The sequence below is a fragment of the Camponotus floridanus genome, unplaced genomic scaffold, assembly GCF_003227725.1.
Source record: "Camponotus floridanus strain SB8 unplaced genomic scaffold, Cflo_v7.5 scaffold196, whole genome shotgun sequence".
NCBI lineage: Eukaryota > Metazoa > Arthropoda > Insecta > Hymenoptera > Formicidae > Camponotus > Camponotus floridanus.
Genome location: NW_020229321.1, coordinates 251,083 through 266,018, shown reverse-complemented (window position 1 = coordinate 266,018; position 14,936 = coordinate 251,083). Strand labels below are relative to the sequence as shown.

Sequence of the window (14,936 nt, the reverse complement as noted above, 5' to 3'; positions counted from 1 at the left end):
TAAATATATATAAAGAAGGGCTTAAACGAAATATAAAGATAGAAAACAATACGAATTGTTGATAAATAAATCAGAAAAGGCAATTAAAAGGAAATGAAAATTAAGGAATCGTTCGCGAACCGCCTTGCGGAGATTCTCAATGAACGGGGAATTGTTCGCGAACCGCCTTGCGGAGATTCTCAACGAACAGGAAAATTATTCGTGAATTCCAATGTGAAATTCGTGAAATCCTGAACGAATGGATAAAGATCTTAGGAGATTTATTCGCGAATTCCAATGCTGAAATCCAGAGCGAATAAATAAAGGAAATATTCGTGAATTCCAATGCTGAAATCCTGAACGAATGGATAAGGATCATAGGAGATTTATTCGCGAATTCCAATGCTGAAATCCAGAGCGAATAAATAAAGGAAATATTCGTGAATTCCAATGCTGAAATCCTGAACGAATAGATAAAGATCGTAGGAGATTTATTCGCGAATCGCCTTTCGGAGATTCTAGGCGAATTAGGAAGAACAAGGAATGAGGCTGGAGAAGAGGTGAAACAAGAATTGATTGATTGATTGATAGTAATTAGTAAAGATTTAATGATTATTAAACTGTTTAAAATTATTTGTTAGACATAGATGTTTAAATTATGAGATAGTAAGATATGGAAAAAGGAGAAAAGTTGCTCAAATTTACTCACAATTCGTTGGAATTACAAAAATAAATGCGTTGATAAAATTACAATGGCTGAAGTCGGAGGTTGATAACATGAAGAGCCGAGTAATAAAGATGTTCATCAGAAATTTCACATGATGCACGATTAAATGTTAACAAAATCATTTTCACTGTGATATAAAACAAATTAATAACTTAACTGCATAATGCAAGAAAAGGATCCCCGAGGCTATATAATTTTAAAATTGAATAACTGAATCTTGATTGGAGCTATCAACTGTACTGCTTATAGTGCTAGTTAGTACTTATTAGTGAACGCAAGTGAACTAATGAACTAGAAAACTTAATGAATTAATAAACTAGAGACCAAGTGAGCGCTCGCGCTTTGCGCTTGCATTTTTTGAAGTAGTTGCTCCTCCTCCTTACTGGATGGTGGGAATCTTTGAAAATCGAATCAAATGATTTCTATTACTCCCTTCTTAGGGCCAAGGAGTTAGATTTTTAGAAAGAGAGGGTGTCTTAGACCTCTAATTGGTTAAGCCCTTTTTCTTAAGGTTTGGCTTCACCATCCAGTAGAGAGTGGGAGCGACCTGATTTCTTTATCTCCTACGATTTGATTGAGAATGGCCTATTGATCCAGCGCACGTGCGATATTAATTTTATGGCTCTGCTCGTATTTACTTTTTTGGTCAATTTCCCGATGACCAAGGCTCTTATTTCAAAGTCTCTGAGACGATCCATTGATACGCATGGATTGAATTTCTTATATTTCCGAGGCTCATAAATTAAAATTTTATTTAAATTTTCGTAGCGCTATTTCGACTGGCCACTTTGCTTGTTTATCCGAGTTGGGTTTTCCTTATTTTAAATTCAACCCAATCGTTGATTACTTCTAAGAAACGTTTCGATGAAAGAACAGAATCGTAAAGTCCACCGGACGTAACAGTACAATTTTCATATTTAATGTTTATATCAAATTAATTGAATTTATTTTTGCCATATACATTTACAAATATGTATAAAATAAAGCATATTTAAAAAAATAGCATATATACATATATATAATAATTATTTAAATTGACAATTAAAGTCGATATTATTTCAATGAGTTAGATATGTAAAGATAGAAAAGTTTTGTAAAAAAGCCAAACTTTTTAAATTACCCTATGATATGTGTGAGAAAGAACATTTATTACAAATAACTTTTTCTATTTGTTTAAAAATAAAAATTATATTAAATTCTAAATTAAGTAAGTACATATTTTCCTTTATTTTCTTTTGTAAAATATGCATTGTAAGTAATATATAATTTATTTGTGTTGGAGACATAGATAATATTGGCAGCTTTCCGGCAAGCGGCAGAAGCATAATTCTGTCTCTTTTCAACTTCACTGAACAACAAGGACAGAATGATGCTTGTGTCGCTTACCGAAAAGCTCCCAATGATATCAAACAATATATATAATAACAGTAAATCGATATTTATATATTGGGTTGTCCGGAAAGTTCGTGCGGATTTCTCAATAGATGTCGTTCAAAGGCGAATTTTACAAGTTTATGTCGATGTGATATGTCAAATGCTTTCGTGTTTTGATTAGTGACATTTCAACGCATACTTAGTGATATTAATTATCCCAATAAATTAAAAACTTTTTACTTGACATTAGTTTAGAGATGGAAGGAAATAACGTGTTTTTTCGATGCATAATGCTTTTTTATTTCCGTAAAGGAAAGAACGCGACACAAACTCGAAAAAAAATATGTGCCGTATACGGGGAAGATGCCGTAAGTGATCGCATGTGTCAGAAGTGGTTTGCTAAATTTCGTTCAGGAGAAATGAATATTGAAGATGCTCCTCGCTCTGGTCGGCCAGTCACCACTGATGTCGACCAAATAACAGCTTTAATCGATTCCGAGCGGCAGATCACAGTTCGGGAAATCGCAGCGAGGTTAAACATTGGCAAATCAACTGTTTCCGAACATTTAAACAAGCTCCAGATGGTAAAAAAGCTTGATGTTTGGGTGCCGCACGACTTAACTGAGAAAAATCGTATTGACCGCATTTCCATCAGCGATTTGCTATACAAACGCAATGAATACGATTCATTTTTAAAACGCATCATAACAGGCGACGAAAAGTGGATAATTTATAATAATGTCGAGCGTAAAAGGTCGTGGAGCAAGCGAGATGAACCGCCATTAACCACTTCGAAGGCAGGCTTACATCCGAAAAAGGTAATGCTCTGCATTTGGTGGAATTGGAAGGGGATAGTATATTATGAGCTACTACCGGACAACGAAACCATCGATTCGGACAAGTACTGTTCACAGTTGGATAAATTGAAGATAGAAATCGCCAAAAAGTGTCCGGAATTGATCAATAGGAAAGGCGTCGTTTTTCATCATGATAACGCCAGACCTCATGCAAGTTTGCAGACTCGCCAAAAATTATTGGCGTTTGGCTGGGATGTTTTGCCTCATCCACCGTATTCCCCCGACATTGCACCCTCGGATTTTCATTTATTTCGGTCGCTACAAAACTCAATTAATGGTTTGAACTTTGCTTCTTTGCAACTCCTCAAAAACTACTTGGACAGCTTCTTCGCCGAAAAAACCCAAGACTTCTATGAGAGAGGAATTATGAAATTACCCGAAAGATGGAAAAGTATTGTGCAAAATAATGGTGCATATATCACAGAATGAAATAACTTTTAACAACAAAATTTTTTCATTCGAATTTTGCTTAAAAATCCGCACGGACTTTCCGGACAACCCAATACATATTATATAAAAATCGATATAAATTATATTGATTAATACTAATATGATTAAAATATATTAAAATGTGTATTAATTTTTCAAGTCAATATGAGCAAAAAATGTGATTATAAAAATTAGAAAAACAAATGTTTTAATATTTTGTACAACTTTTAAATGATTTGTTATTTAAGTACATATTTTTATTCTACAATCTACACAATAATCTACTTTTAATTTTTTGCTTTCTGATTACATAATATCGAAGCAATAGATCAAGAAACTGACAACAATTCTAGGACTAATATGCAAAACTGCACCAATGAGTAAACTGTTAATATTTCTTTCTATATAAAAAATACAGTTATTATATACATTATATAAAGAAATTTTAAAGGAATGTAATTATTAATAATGCTTTTACTTTATCTATATTAGTGTAAAATGAAGTTTTTTATTAAATTTTATTTATTTTTAGATAAATCATTATTTGATTTTATGAATGAATTAACATCTATTATTGGTCAAAATAATTTGAGTGAAATTCACAATGACAAAAGAGATGATGACATACTAATATTTTATGGTATGTATATACATTTAACTTTAACGATTTTGTCAGTTATTTTATTAACACACTGGAAAATATTTTATATTTGTTATTATATTTGATATTAATATAGATAAAAAAAATAAAAATATTATGCGTTTACAGAAATTGGACAGGAATTTCAAAATAGTAATGAGTTACTAATCAATAATGTAGATATGTGCACATCCAGTATAAATGCAATCAATAAGATACAAATTAATGAAACTCAAAAGGCAGGCATGAATATCTCAGTATTTTGTAAGTAACGTTATATTCTTAAAATAGTATCATTACATTTTTATGTGGAATTGTTATATGCACATTGAAGTGGGAAATTACTTATTATAAAATATTGTATATATTTGATAATAATGAGTGTTTTTATAAATGCGGTACAAATTGACATAAGTATCATTCTGTCATTGTTGTTCTTGAATGTTGAAGAAGATAGAATGACGCTTGTGTGTTATCTTATATCACTAATTGTAAATGAAAAGCACCTATTACATATGAAACCAATATACAGTTTTTATATTATTACTTAATATTTATATATATCAAATTAAATTTGCCTTTATAGTCTAAATTACATTTATATATATTTGCAAAAGATATAAGAAAAATAGCATATATATGTGATTAATTATCAATAATATTGAATTTAACATTTATTTAAATTAAAAATTGATATAATTTTACTAACTTGATATAATTTTAATGATTTTAATGTATAACATATACAGTATGTGGAAAAAATATTTATTGCAAGCAGCCTTTCTTAATTATTTGAAAATATATATTTTCAAAAAAAAATTTGATATTACATATCTAATTATGTATCAAAATATTAGGTGTAGTAAAAAGAAATCCATTATTTTTGCATTAAATTGAAGGCTTTATTTAGCATAGTTAGAACGATCCGATTTAGGTCAAATATGCACCGTTTTGTTCGATAACTTGTTGCCATTTTGAAGGTAATTTCATTATGCCTCTCTCATAGAAACCCTCATCCCTATTGGCAAAAAACTGGGACAGTCGATTTTCACAAGCTTCTCTTGAGGCGAATTTTTCACCAGCAAAATTATTCGCCATAGACAGGAACAGATGGTAATCACTTGGTGCCAGGTCCGGACTATAAGGTGGATGCATAAGAACCTCCCAACCAAGCTCCCGGAGCTTCTGGCGAGTTACAATCGATGTGTGTGGCCTGGCGTTGTCCTGATGGAACACAATTCCTCTCCTATTGGCCAAAGCTGGCCGCTTCTGGGCGATTTCTTCCTTCAGACGGTCCAATTGTTGACAGTACAGGTCCGAATTAAGAGTTTGGCCGTAGGGGAGCAGCTCATAGTAGATGATTCCCTGCCAATCCCACCAAACACACAGTAAAACCTTCCTGACCGTCAATCCTGGCTTGGCCACCGTTTGCGCCGGCTCACCGCGATTCGACCACGACCGTTTTCGCTTGACGTTGTCGTAAGTGATCCACTTTTCATCACCAGTAATCATCCGCTTCAGAAATGGGTCGATTTTATTGCGATTCAGCAGCGATTCGCAGATGGAAATTCGGTCCATGAGGTTTTTTTGCGTTAACTCGTGTGGCACCCATACATCGAGCTTCTTTTTGTATCCAGCCTTATTTAAGTGGTTCCAAACGGTTTTTTGTGCAATGTTTAGTTCCTGGGCAATCGAAACAGTGCTTACATGACGGTCGGACTCGACGATTTCCATTATTTTATCGACATTTTCGACAATTGGCCTTCCAGAGCGTGGTGCATCTTTGACATCAAAATTACCGGAACGGAATCGACGAAACCAAAATTGCGCATGATTGGCTGTTACAGTATCAGGACCATAAACACTATTTACATTTTCAGCCGCCTGGCTTGCGTTTTCGCCTTTATCGAAGAAAAACTGTAAAATATGGCGTATTTTCTCTTTGCTGGTGTCCATCTTTGTCACGCGCTTAAACAATACTGAGTCAAGCAATCACAAAACTGTCTCAGAAGTTTTTTTTAGTACGAAATCTTATCTTTCTAACGCCATGTAGTGTAACCCGATCGCATTTATACAACGCGAGATACAGATTACTAAAGCCATCTATTGGAAAAATAATGGATTTCTTTTTACTACACCTAAATATATCGAAATCTGAATTAATTGAAATTATGTAGTATTTTTATCTTTGAAGCTTTTTAATTTACATACACTATTTTGCTCTCATTTTCTTCTATAAAATATTGTGAATAATTTATTTATTAATTTATATAAGGTACGTAGATAATATTGATATCCAATAATATATAATTACAGTAATAAACCGATATTTATACATATGAAAATTGATATAACATATTGGCCACTATTGATATTATTAAGAAATTTATTATTTGTACATTCATATTATACTGGTATTTTTATCTCATTCGGTTTTAATTTTGATTATTATATAAAATTGGAAATATGAGTATAAAATTATTATTTTTTACATTTTATTAAGGGCCAATTTCATCGCTGGTTAACTCTAACTACAGGTTAAACTATATCTTTGTCTTTTTCAGATAAGTTTAAGAAAAAGAGACGAAGATATAGTTTAATCTAAAGTTAGAGGTAACCAACAATGGTGAAATTGGCCCTAAGTGTGTGATATAAAGTATTGTATATAAAGTATCTCAAAATATTTCTTTAGTAACATTTTAGTAACACTAATTAATAACAAATTTTTGAATATATTGAAATATAAAAATTTTCTATACAAATATAAAGGTGTCGAAGCGAATGTGGATATTTTAAATAGTTAGCAATTGAAGCTTACAAATTATAGTGTCGATTTTTTGAACACTTAAGTATATATAATTGCGTAATAAAATTGTGATATGAACGAAATTTAATGCATATCCAAAAAAAAATAATCTGAATATTGTAAAAGCATCCTTTTACATTACATCTTCAATACTGTGCATAAGCTGCGCCTAAATATTTTTTTTCATGTGATGATTCATAAACTTTAATTACTTTCATTTAAAGATTGTTATAATTCTGACATTTTGATGTTAAGATTCAATGCATATGGGAAAAATATTAGAAATAGGAATTAAATATTAAATATAAGAGAGCTCTCTTTCTTCCCATTCCCCACTAATATTTAATTACTGTGTTTTAATATTTTCCTTGTGTGCTTTTTGTCTAATCGTAAATTTTGTTTCAACTTTATCAATAATCTATCATTAATTGATGTTACGTGAGATTTGAGATATTTTGTATTTTATTTTAGCTGTTATGTAATTAAACCATATTTGTATTTGCTTTTCTATTTATACTTTTTGTTTCTTTGTAGCTACATGATGACTCCGAATCAACAAATTTAGAGAGAGTTGTGTTAAAAGATTGTGTTAAAAGGTTGAGCTATAGCAATGTTGGTATGTGAAAGTTAAGTTTTATAAATAATGTATTTTATTGATAATGTATGTTTTTCGTAATCAATTTTTTATATTTCTCTTTGTTGGGAAATTTTTTAAGATTTTTGAATGTTTTTCTTTACCTATTGCAAATATATATTGAATTTTGATGTCAAAAATAAGGAATCACTATTTTGAAAGAGTTAAAAAATTTTATTCTTATGCTTTATATCAAAATAAATTTGTTTACATACTATTAATATAGTATAGATATATTAGTAAAGTGTTGCAAAACTACTCTTTAGTTATCTTTTGTTAATAAATAACGTACAAAAAGGTTTTTAGCTTTATTATATTAACATATATATAAATATATTTTATTAATATTTTATTATATGTGTAAGTAATGAAAAAATTTTGTAATTTCGTTTTTGAGAACGCCTCGTTTGATTACAGCAACCAGTCTACCGATGCTTAGAGTTATTAGTAACGATTGATTAATTAAAAGGTCCTATCTTTGAATTGTCAGTCGGTGATCAATCAAAACCTCCCATTTGCTTTTGATGTTGTAATTTAATATGCTTGTGACGTTTTTAACAGTCTTAAGCTTTCAAAAAGAATCTTTAATTTTTGTAAATTTTTTCTAATTACATTTTTTATTTTCTTTAAACTTTTTTATTTTTTACTTCTCTAAATTTTTATTAAGCAAATGTAAATGTTATCTATTCCTGATTTTATATATTTATTTTAGATATTGGTAGCGCTGTGGAAGATAGTGATAAAGATTCAGATGCCTTCAAAATATGAATATATATATACCTTCAGAAGATGAAAGTTCAGAAATTTCGGATAATGAAAAATCTTCTCAACAACAATCAGTTTATAATAATGTTATAGTCCGAAAAACTATAACTTATTATGTCATTATAATAGAATATATAATAGAACATTCGCGAACCGTGCAAAACCGCACCTCAGCAAACCACGCGCGAGAACGCTCGCCGGAAACGCGAAAGACGCTAACGAAGAGATTCGACTTTGAACCTCCTTCGCTTGCATTTGGACTGTGGACGCCACGAAGAACCCCCATGACTCGAAGGAACGAGTAACACATTACTCGCCGAACTCGTACACAGTTTTCGCGAAATGCAAACCGAAATGCAGTACATGCGCGAACAAATGCGAAATATGCAAACCGCGCAAGCTAATTTAAATGGTACGCGAGTAAATGCGAACACTGTCTCACTCGACGTAACTTACGGATGCGATCAAAGCGATATCCGAAACCGACGTAGCGCAGCCCCGCACTATGTAACATTAAAAGAAGCGCGAGCAATGATTCCCGAGTTTGATGGAACGCAACGTAAACTACAGGAATTTTTACACTCTTGCACGTATGCGGTAGAAAATATTAACCCCGCAGACGAAGAATCGTTAATTCGAGCAATCTTATACACTAAATTAAGAGGTAGAGCCCTGCAAGATTTCGAAACGCGAAACATCCAAACATTTGAAGAATTAAAAACACAACTCGAAACTTCCTATCAAGCAAAACAAAGCACAACACACTTACAAATAGAATTCAATTCTTTAAAACAAAAGTCGAGCGAAACCGCCCAGGCATTCGGTCAACGAGTCGATGCTCTAGCCATGAAACTTGATGAGTCCATGGTGGAAGGGGAAGAACAGTCCCCTTCATTTAAACAAGTAATACACAAAACCATTCAAAAACAAGCACTAATAAATTTTCAAATCGGATTACGCAACGAATTAAAAATTCTGGTGCGATCACAACGATATACTTCGCTCCAAGAAGCGATAAATGGCGCGAGCGCGGAGGAGAAGCTTATCGGCCCACGATCATTCAACTTCTCTAATAATAATAAATTCGACACTAAAACGCGAACAACTCGAGATACCAACATACAATGTTAAAATCATAAATGCGGAAAATCTGGACACTACGGACGCGATTGTCGAAGCAGTAATAAATATACATTACCAAAACCGGAAAAATCTACGCGAATAAATACTTTGAATAAAATTTGCAAATATTGTAAAAAGACAGGACACACCCGCGAGAAATGCTGGAGTCTGAACGGACGTCCTAAAATAAATAGCACTAATAATAACCGTAATTCTAAGCCGGTTAATCAAATAAAACATAAAGAAAGCGAGCGTGAGCAAAAGACTCCGCATAGACAGAGAAAAAAGAGCACCGACTCCCCAAGTGATAGTGTTCGAAATCCGTAATTATTGTCGCGGTCTAAAAATTCGAAGAAACAACATCCGCATTTATCCATTATAAAATCCGAAAAATTCGAATTCAACGGGAATCGAGAAACTTCTCGAAATTCTATTTTCGGCAAAAAACCCGACCGTTCGAGTTATCTCTCATTTTTTTCGGTGCCAAAGAAACGCTCGGTACAAACAATTGACAATAACATTGTCAACCGTCGACAACAGCTAAGCCACAAAGGGGCATGCGCGCCCATGCGTCACGATCAGCTGATCGCCAATCAGCTGATCAAAAGGGGCCGTGCGCATGACAAATGCGAACATTTTAACTTTTGACCTCATCGGCGGCCAATAATGCGCGGCGCCCTGAGGTCACCACCAAAAATCGAAATTAATTGGTCCACGTCGCAGCGGGCCCCAAAATCTCGCTCGCAATATAATGGGCGCCGCGCGTGGACCCGGAGAAGTCTCGCACTTTACGCTCAGTACTTATTATTCGACCGCTTTGTTACACCGCTATATTCTAAAACGACCGCTATTTCTTTTGGACATTTCTCTATTCTCTCGGCAAATCCGCAGATCAAACCGCACACGACGACCGCTATCTCTTTCGGACTTTGATTTTCCGCACGTATTCTCGCGAATTCGCGCACGTCGACCGCTTCGCTTCATTGCACCGCTCGTCTCTTCACCTTGTGGCGTCATCACCGCACTGGACACTTGTAACTTTTAATTTTGACTTTAATAAAGTCTGTCTTTGTCATTCGGAGTCAACCGTTCTTTTCACTGACGGCCTTTCACTTTCCACATTTTACCGCCGGAATCGCTCGCGAACAGATAGCGAAGAAGAGGAAGAGGAGGAAGCGAGAAAGAAACAACCGCGACCTGCCTTAGAGTATTGCGTGACGCATGTAAAAAACACGCACACAGCCAAAGACGAGCTACTGCAGGTATCACTACCAATCCGTGAAGTAAAAGGCGAGACGATAAATATGCTGTACGATTCCGGATCAACAATTTCCCTAATTAAATTGAAAAATTTAAAAGACGATACACCTGTATACGAAAAGAAAATTGCACTCACAGGTATAAGTGGACATAAATTATACACACTAGGGAAAATGTACGCGACAATTACACTCAACAAACGTGCTATCAAGCATGCATTTTATGTCGTAAAGGATGACATAGCAATAGAACATGAAGGAATTTTAGGAATAGATTTCCTTAAAAAACAAACAGCAGCCTGCGATTACAAACGAAATCAAATAAAAATAAAGGATAGTATATTAAAATTACATCCATGCAGAAAAATAATTCTGAAACCACGCAGCGAGACAATTATTAAAACAGCTGTAAATCAGAATCATATAGGAATAGTCCAAACAAGCGAAGCAGCCCCAGGAGTATATATTGGAAGCGGCCTGGTGGAACCAAACAATTTTTCATGTCCTGTGAGTATGATAAACACGACAGACAAAGAGATTGAAATGCCCACTGCAATAGTCACACTAGAAGACATGGAGGAAGATACAGAGCAAATAAATAAAATAGAGACAAAAAGGAGGGCTAAAAATACTATTTCTCGTAAACAACAAATTTGACAACTACTGCGAACTCAACACTTAAATAAAGAAGAAAAACGAACACTGTTAGAAATCTGTGAAGAATACAATGATATATTCCATCTGGAAGAACCACTGACATGCACCGCGACGGTCGAGCATGAGATAAGCACGCGTGCCGACACCGCGCCGGTGAATGTGAAACCATACCGATTACCCGAGAAACATAAGGCGGAAGTAAATCGACAAGTACAAGAAATGCTGCAAAATGAAATTATCAGGACAAGCACGAGTCAATGGAACGCACCATTATTAGTAGTGGCTAAGAAAGCAGATGCATCAGGAAAACCGAAACTCCGAGTAGTCATAGACTTCCGGAAATTAAATGAATTAACCATAGGCGACTCATTTCCGTTGCCTAATATTACAGATATTCTAGACCAACTGGGAAATGCGAAATATTTCAGTACATTAGATCTAGCGTCAGGATATCATCAGATCCCAATGGCTGAAAAGGATAAAAATAAAACAGCTTTTTCAACTCCCGGACATTACGAATTTAATCGAATGCCGTTTGGATTAAAGAATGCACCAGCGACTTTTCAAAGGCTGATGAATTCAGTGTTAATGGGAATACAAGGACTTAGATGCCTGGTCTACCTTGATGACATCGTCATATACGGATCAAGTTTACAAGAGCACAACAAGCGATTAAAAGAAGTTATGCAAAGACTGCGAAAAACTTACTTAAAATTACAGCCAGACAAATGCGAATTTTTACGCAAGGAGGTAATATATTTGGGCCATATTATTTCCGAAAACGGAATATCTCCAGACCCATCGAAGTTAACGGCAATAAAGGAATTTCCGACGCCGAAAAAAGTCAAGGATATTCAATCCTTCATAGGACTTGCAGGATATTATAGAAAATTTATTGAAAATTTCTCGCGAATCGCTAAGCCACTCACAAAATTAACAAAAAAGACAGAGAAATTCGAATGGACAACAGAGCAGCAAGCAGCATTTGAAACATTAAAAGAGAAACTAATGACTGCACCAGTGCTGAAATATCCTGATTTTACAGAAGAATTTATTGTGACCACCGATGCCTCCGACTATGCGATCGAAGCAGTGCTATCACAAGGAGAGGTAGGCAACGACCGACCGATTGCTTACGCCAGCAGAATATTAACAAAGGCGGAGCAAAATTATAACACTACGGAAAAAGAATTATTGGCAATTGTATGGGCTGTACATTTTAGACCATACATATATGGAATGTATATATTGTATATATTGTATTACATTGAACAACCATATTAAAGGTTTATGGTCCGTGATAATCTTAAATTTGTAAAAATTTGTAAAATTTAAGATTATCACGGACCATAAACCTTTAATATGGTTGTTCAATGTAAACGACCCCGGATCGAGATTAATCCGATGGAGATTAAAACTCGAAGAATATGATTACGAAATCATACACAAGGCTGGAAGAGCAAATGCAAATGCCGACGCCTTAAGTCGTAACGCGATATCGGGACCATCGCTGGAAAAGGATAAAGAAATTCTAAAGATAGAAGAAGAAGAAACAGATACTGATAACAACATACACAGAAGAAGAGAAAAAACAGATATTATCAGAGTATCATGATGCACCTATAGGAGGGCATCAAGGAATTGAACGAACGATTAAAAGAATCCGCTTACAACATAATTGGAGAGGATTAACTAAAGACGTAGAACAATATATCGCGAAATGCGAATCGTGTCAAAAAAATAAATTATCAAGAAAAAATAAAGTTCCTTTAATAATTACCGACACGCCTAATAAACCATTTGAAAAATGCGCGCTAGATATAGTCGGACCGCTAACTATTACTAATAACGGAAATAAATATTTATTAACCTTCCAAGACAATTTAACTAAATTTAGTAAAGCTATTCCGATCCCAAATCAAGAAGCGAATACTATCAGTAAGGAATTTGTTACAAAGATAATTCTTGAACACGGAATACCGGAAAAAATTTTGACAGACCAAGGAACTAATTTTATGAGCGAGATCTTTAAAAATACGTGCAAACTATTAAAAATAAATAAAATACAAACAATCGCGTATCACCCAGAAAGTAACGGCGCGTTCGCATCGAACGCTAGCAGAATATTTAAGACATTATATAAATGAGGACCAAACAGACTGGGACGAATGGATACCGTTTGCGATGTTCACGTATAATACGACGCCGCACACCGCTACAGGATATACACCCTTCGAATTGATGTACGGACATCAAGCCGAAATTCCGACAGCGTTAACAAAACCGCCTAAACTGATGTATAATTATGATGACTGTGCGCAAGAATTAAAAGAAAGACTACGCGCAACAAATCAACTCGCAAAAGAACATATAAAAGAAGAAAAATGTAAAGCCAAGAAACAATATGATAAAAACACAAAAGAAGCACAATTTAAAATAGGGGATAAAATGTTAGTATACGAGACACTACGACGCGGAAGATCAAAAAATCTAGAATCGTTATAGACAGGACCATATACGATTTTAGAAAAGAACTCCGACGTAAATTATACAATAAAAAAAGGAAGGAAAACGATCCGCATGCACACCAACAAATTAAAACTATTTATAGAACACTAATAAACACAAGAATAAATATACACTAATAATAAATAAATTCACTTACCCATATGAGCGCCCATGTCCACGGCCAGTGGGGGGCAATCGTTCAGGTAATCGTAAGACGGCGAGGGCCCTTCCCTTGGGCACCACGTTTTGACCCCGGCCCAAGCGCAGGAGGCGCTCTACACGGCGATGCGCCCAAGTCTTCAAAATTCCGGGCTTCCTCCGCTCGAAAAATTTCCAAAAAATCCCAGTCCCACTCGAGGAACTCCCGGGAGAGAGGGACCATCTCCTCAACCACACGCACACCGGAGTCGAAATTTACGGTGACCCGTAAAGACAAAGGGCCACGCAAATACAGCGCACAGGCCTGCTCAAACCGGTCGCGCGGTAAAGGCGGGCCACCAGATAAATCCCGCTCTCGAGGCAAATGAGCCTCGCAAGCATAAACATCGCACGGAACTTCCTCCGACGAGGACGGATAACTCGACATAGTTAATAAATTTTTTTTTCTCTCTAATAAACTGTCCAACGACTGGCGAGGGACTGAAGCTCGCAAAGGGACATCATGTAAAACAAACCAGTCAGGAAAGACCCCACACTGATAAAATTAGCAAGAAACAAAAAATATGATATTCGCAGAGTGCATAATACAATACCTAACATATATTCTTACAGAGCACTGATATGGGAAATCAGCCCCGTTCTCACTAGGAAAGACGAGAACCGTCTTCCGTTCGAGATCCTAGAATTCAGACACAACCCGGGGATCTACTATGAAAAACTCGGACATCTATATCAAACCGAGCAAACCTGGAAATTAGTCATTAAATTCGACATAACGGAATTAAATGACCGAACCTGGCAAATCAACCAATATATTAATCAAACTAACGAAATGTGCAAAGAAATAAAACCAGAAAATAGTATAAAACAAACGTGCGATAATTTAAAAAATATTATTAATAATGATTCAAATAATCTAGATAAAATAATAACATTAATAAATACATTATATAAAGTTACATAAGTCAGATAAACGTAGAGGCTTAATCAATGGCGTAGGCTCTATCACAAAAATCCTAT

General features: G+C 34.7%; 1 protein-coding gene across 1 annotated transcript; it reads left to right on the top strand.

Moving 5' to 3' along the window:
- Nucleotides 1-2,499: 2,499 nt before the first annotated feature.
- On the top strand, nt 2,500-3,366 carry LOC112637708 (histone-lysine N-methyltransferase SETMAR-like). The gene has a single exon (XM_025407937.1). The coding sequence runs from the start codon at nt 2,500-2,502 to the stop codon at nt 3,364-3,366; it is 867 nt and encodes a 288-aa protein (XP_025263722.1).
- Nucleotides 3,367-14,936: the final 11,570 nt, after the last annotated feature.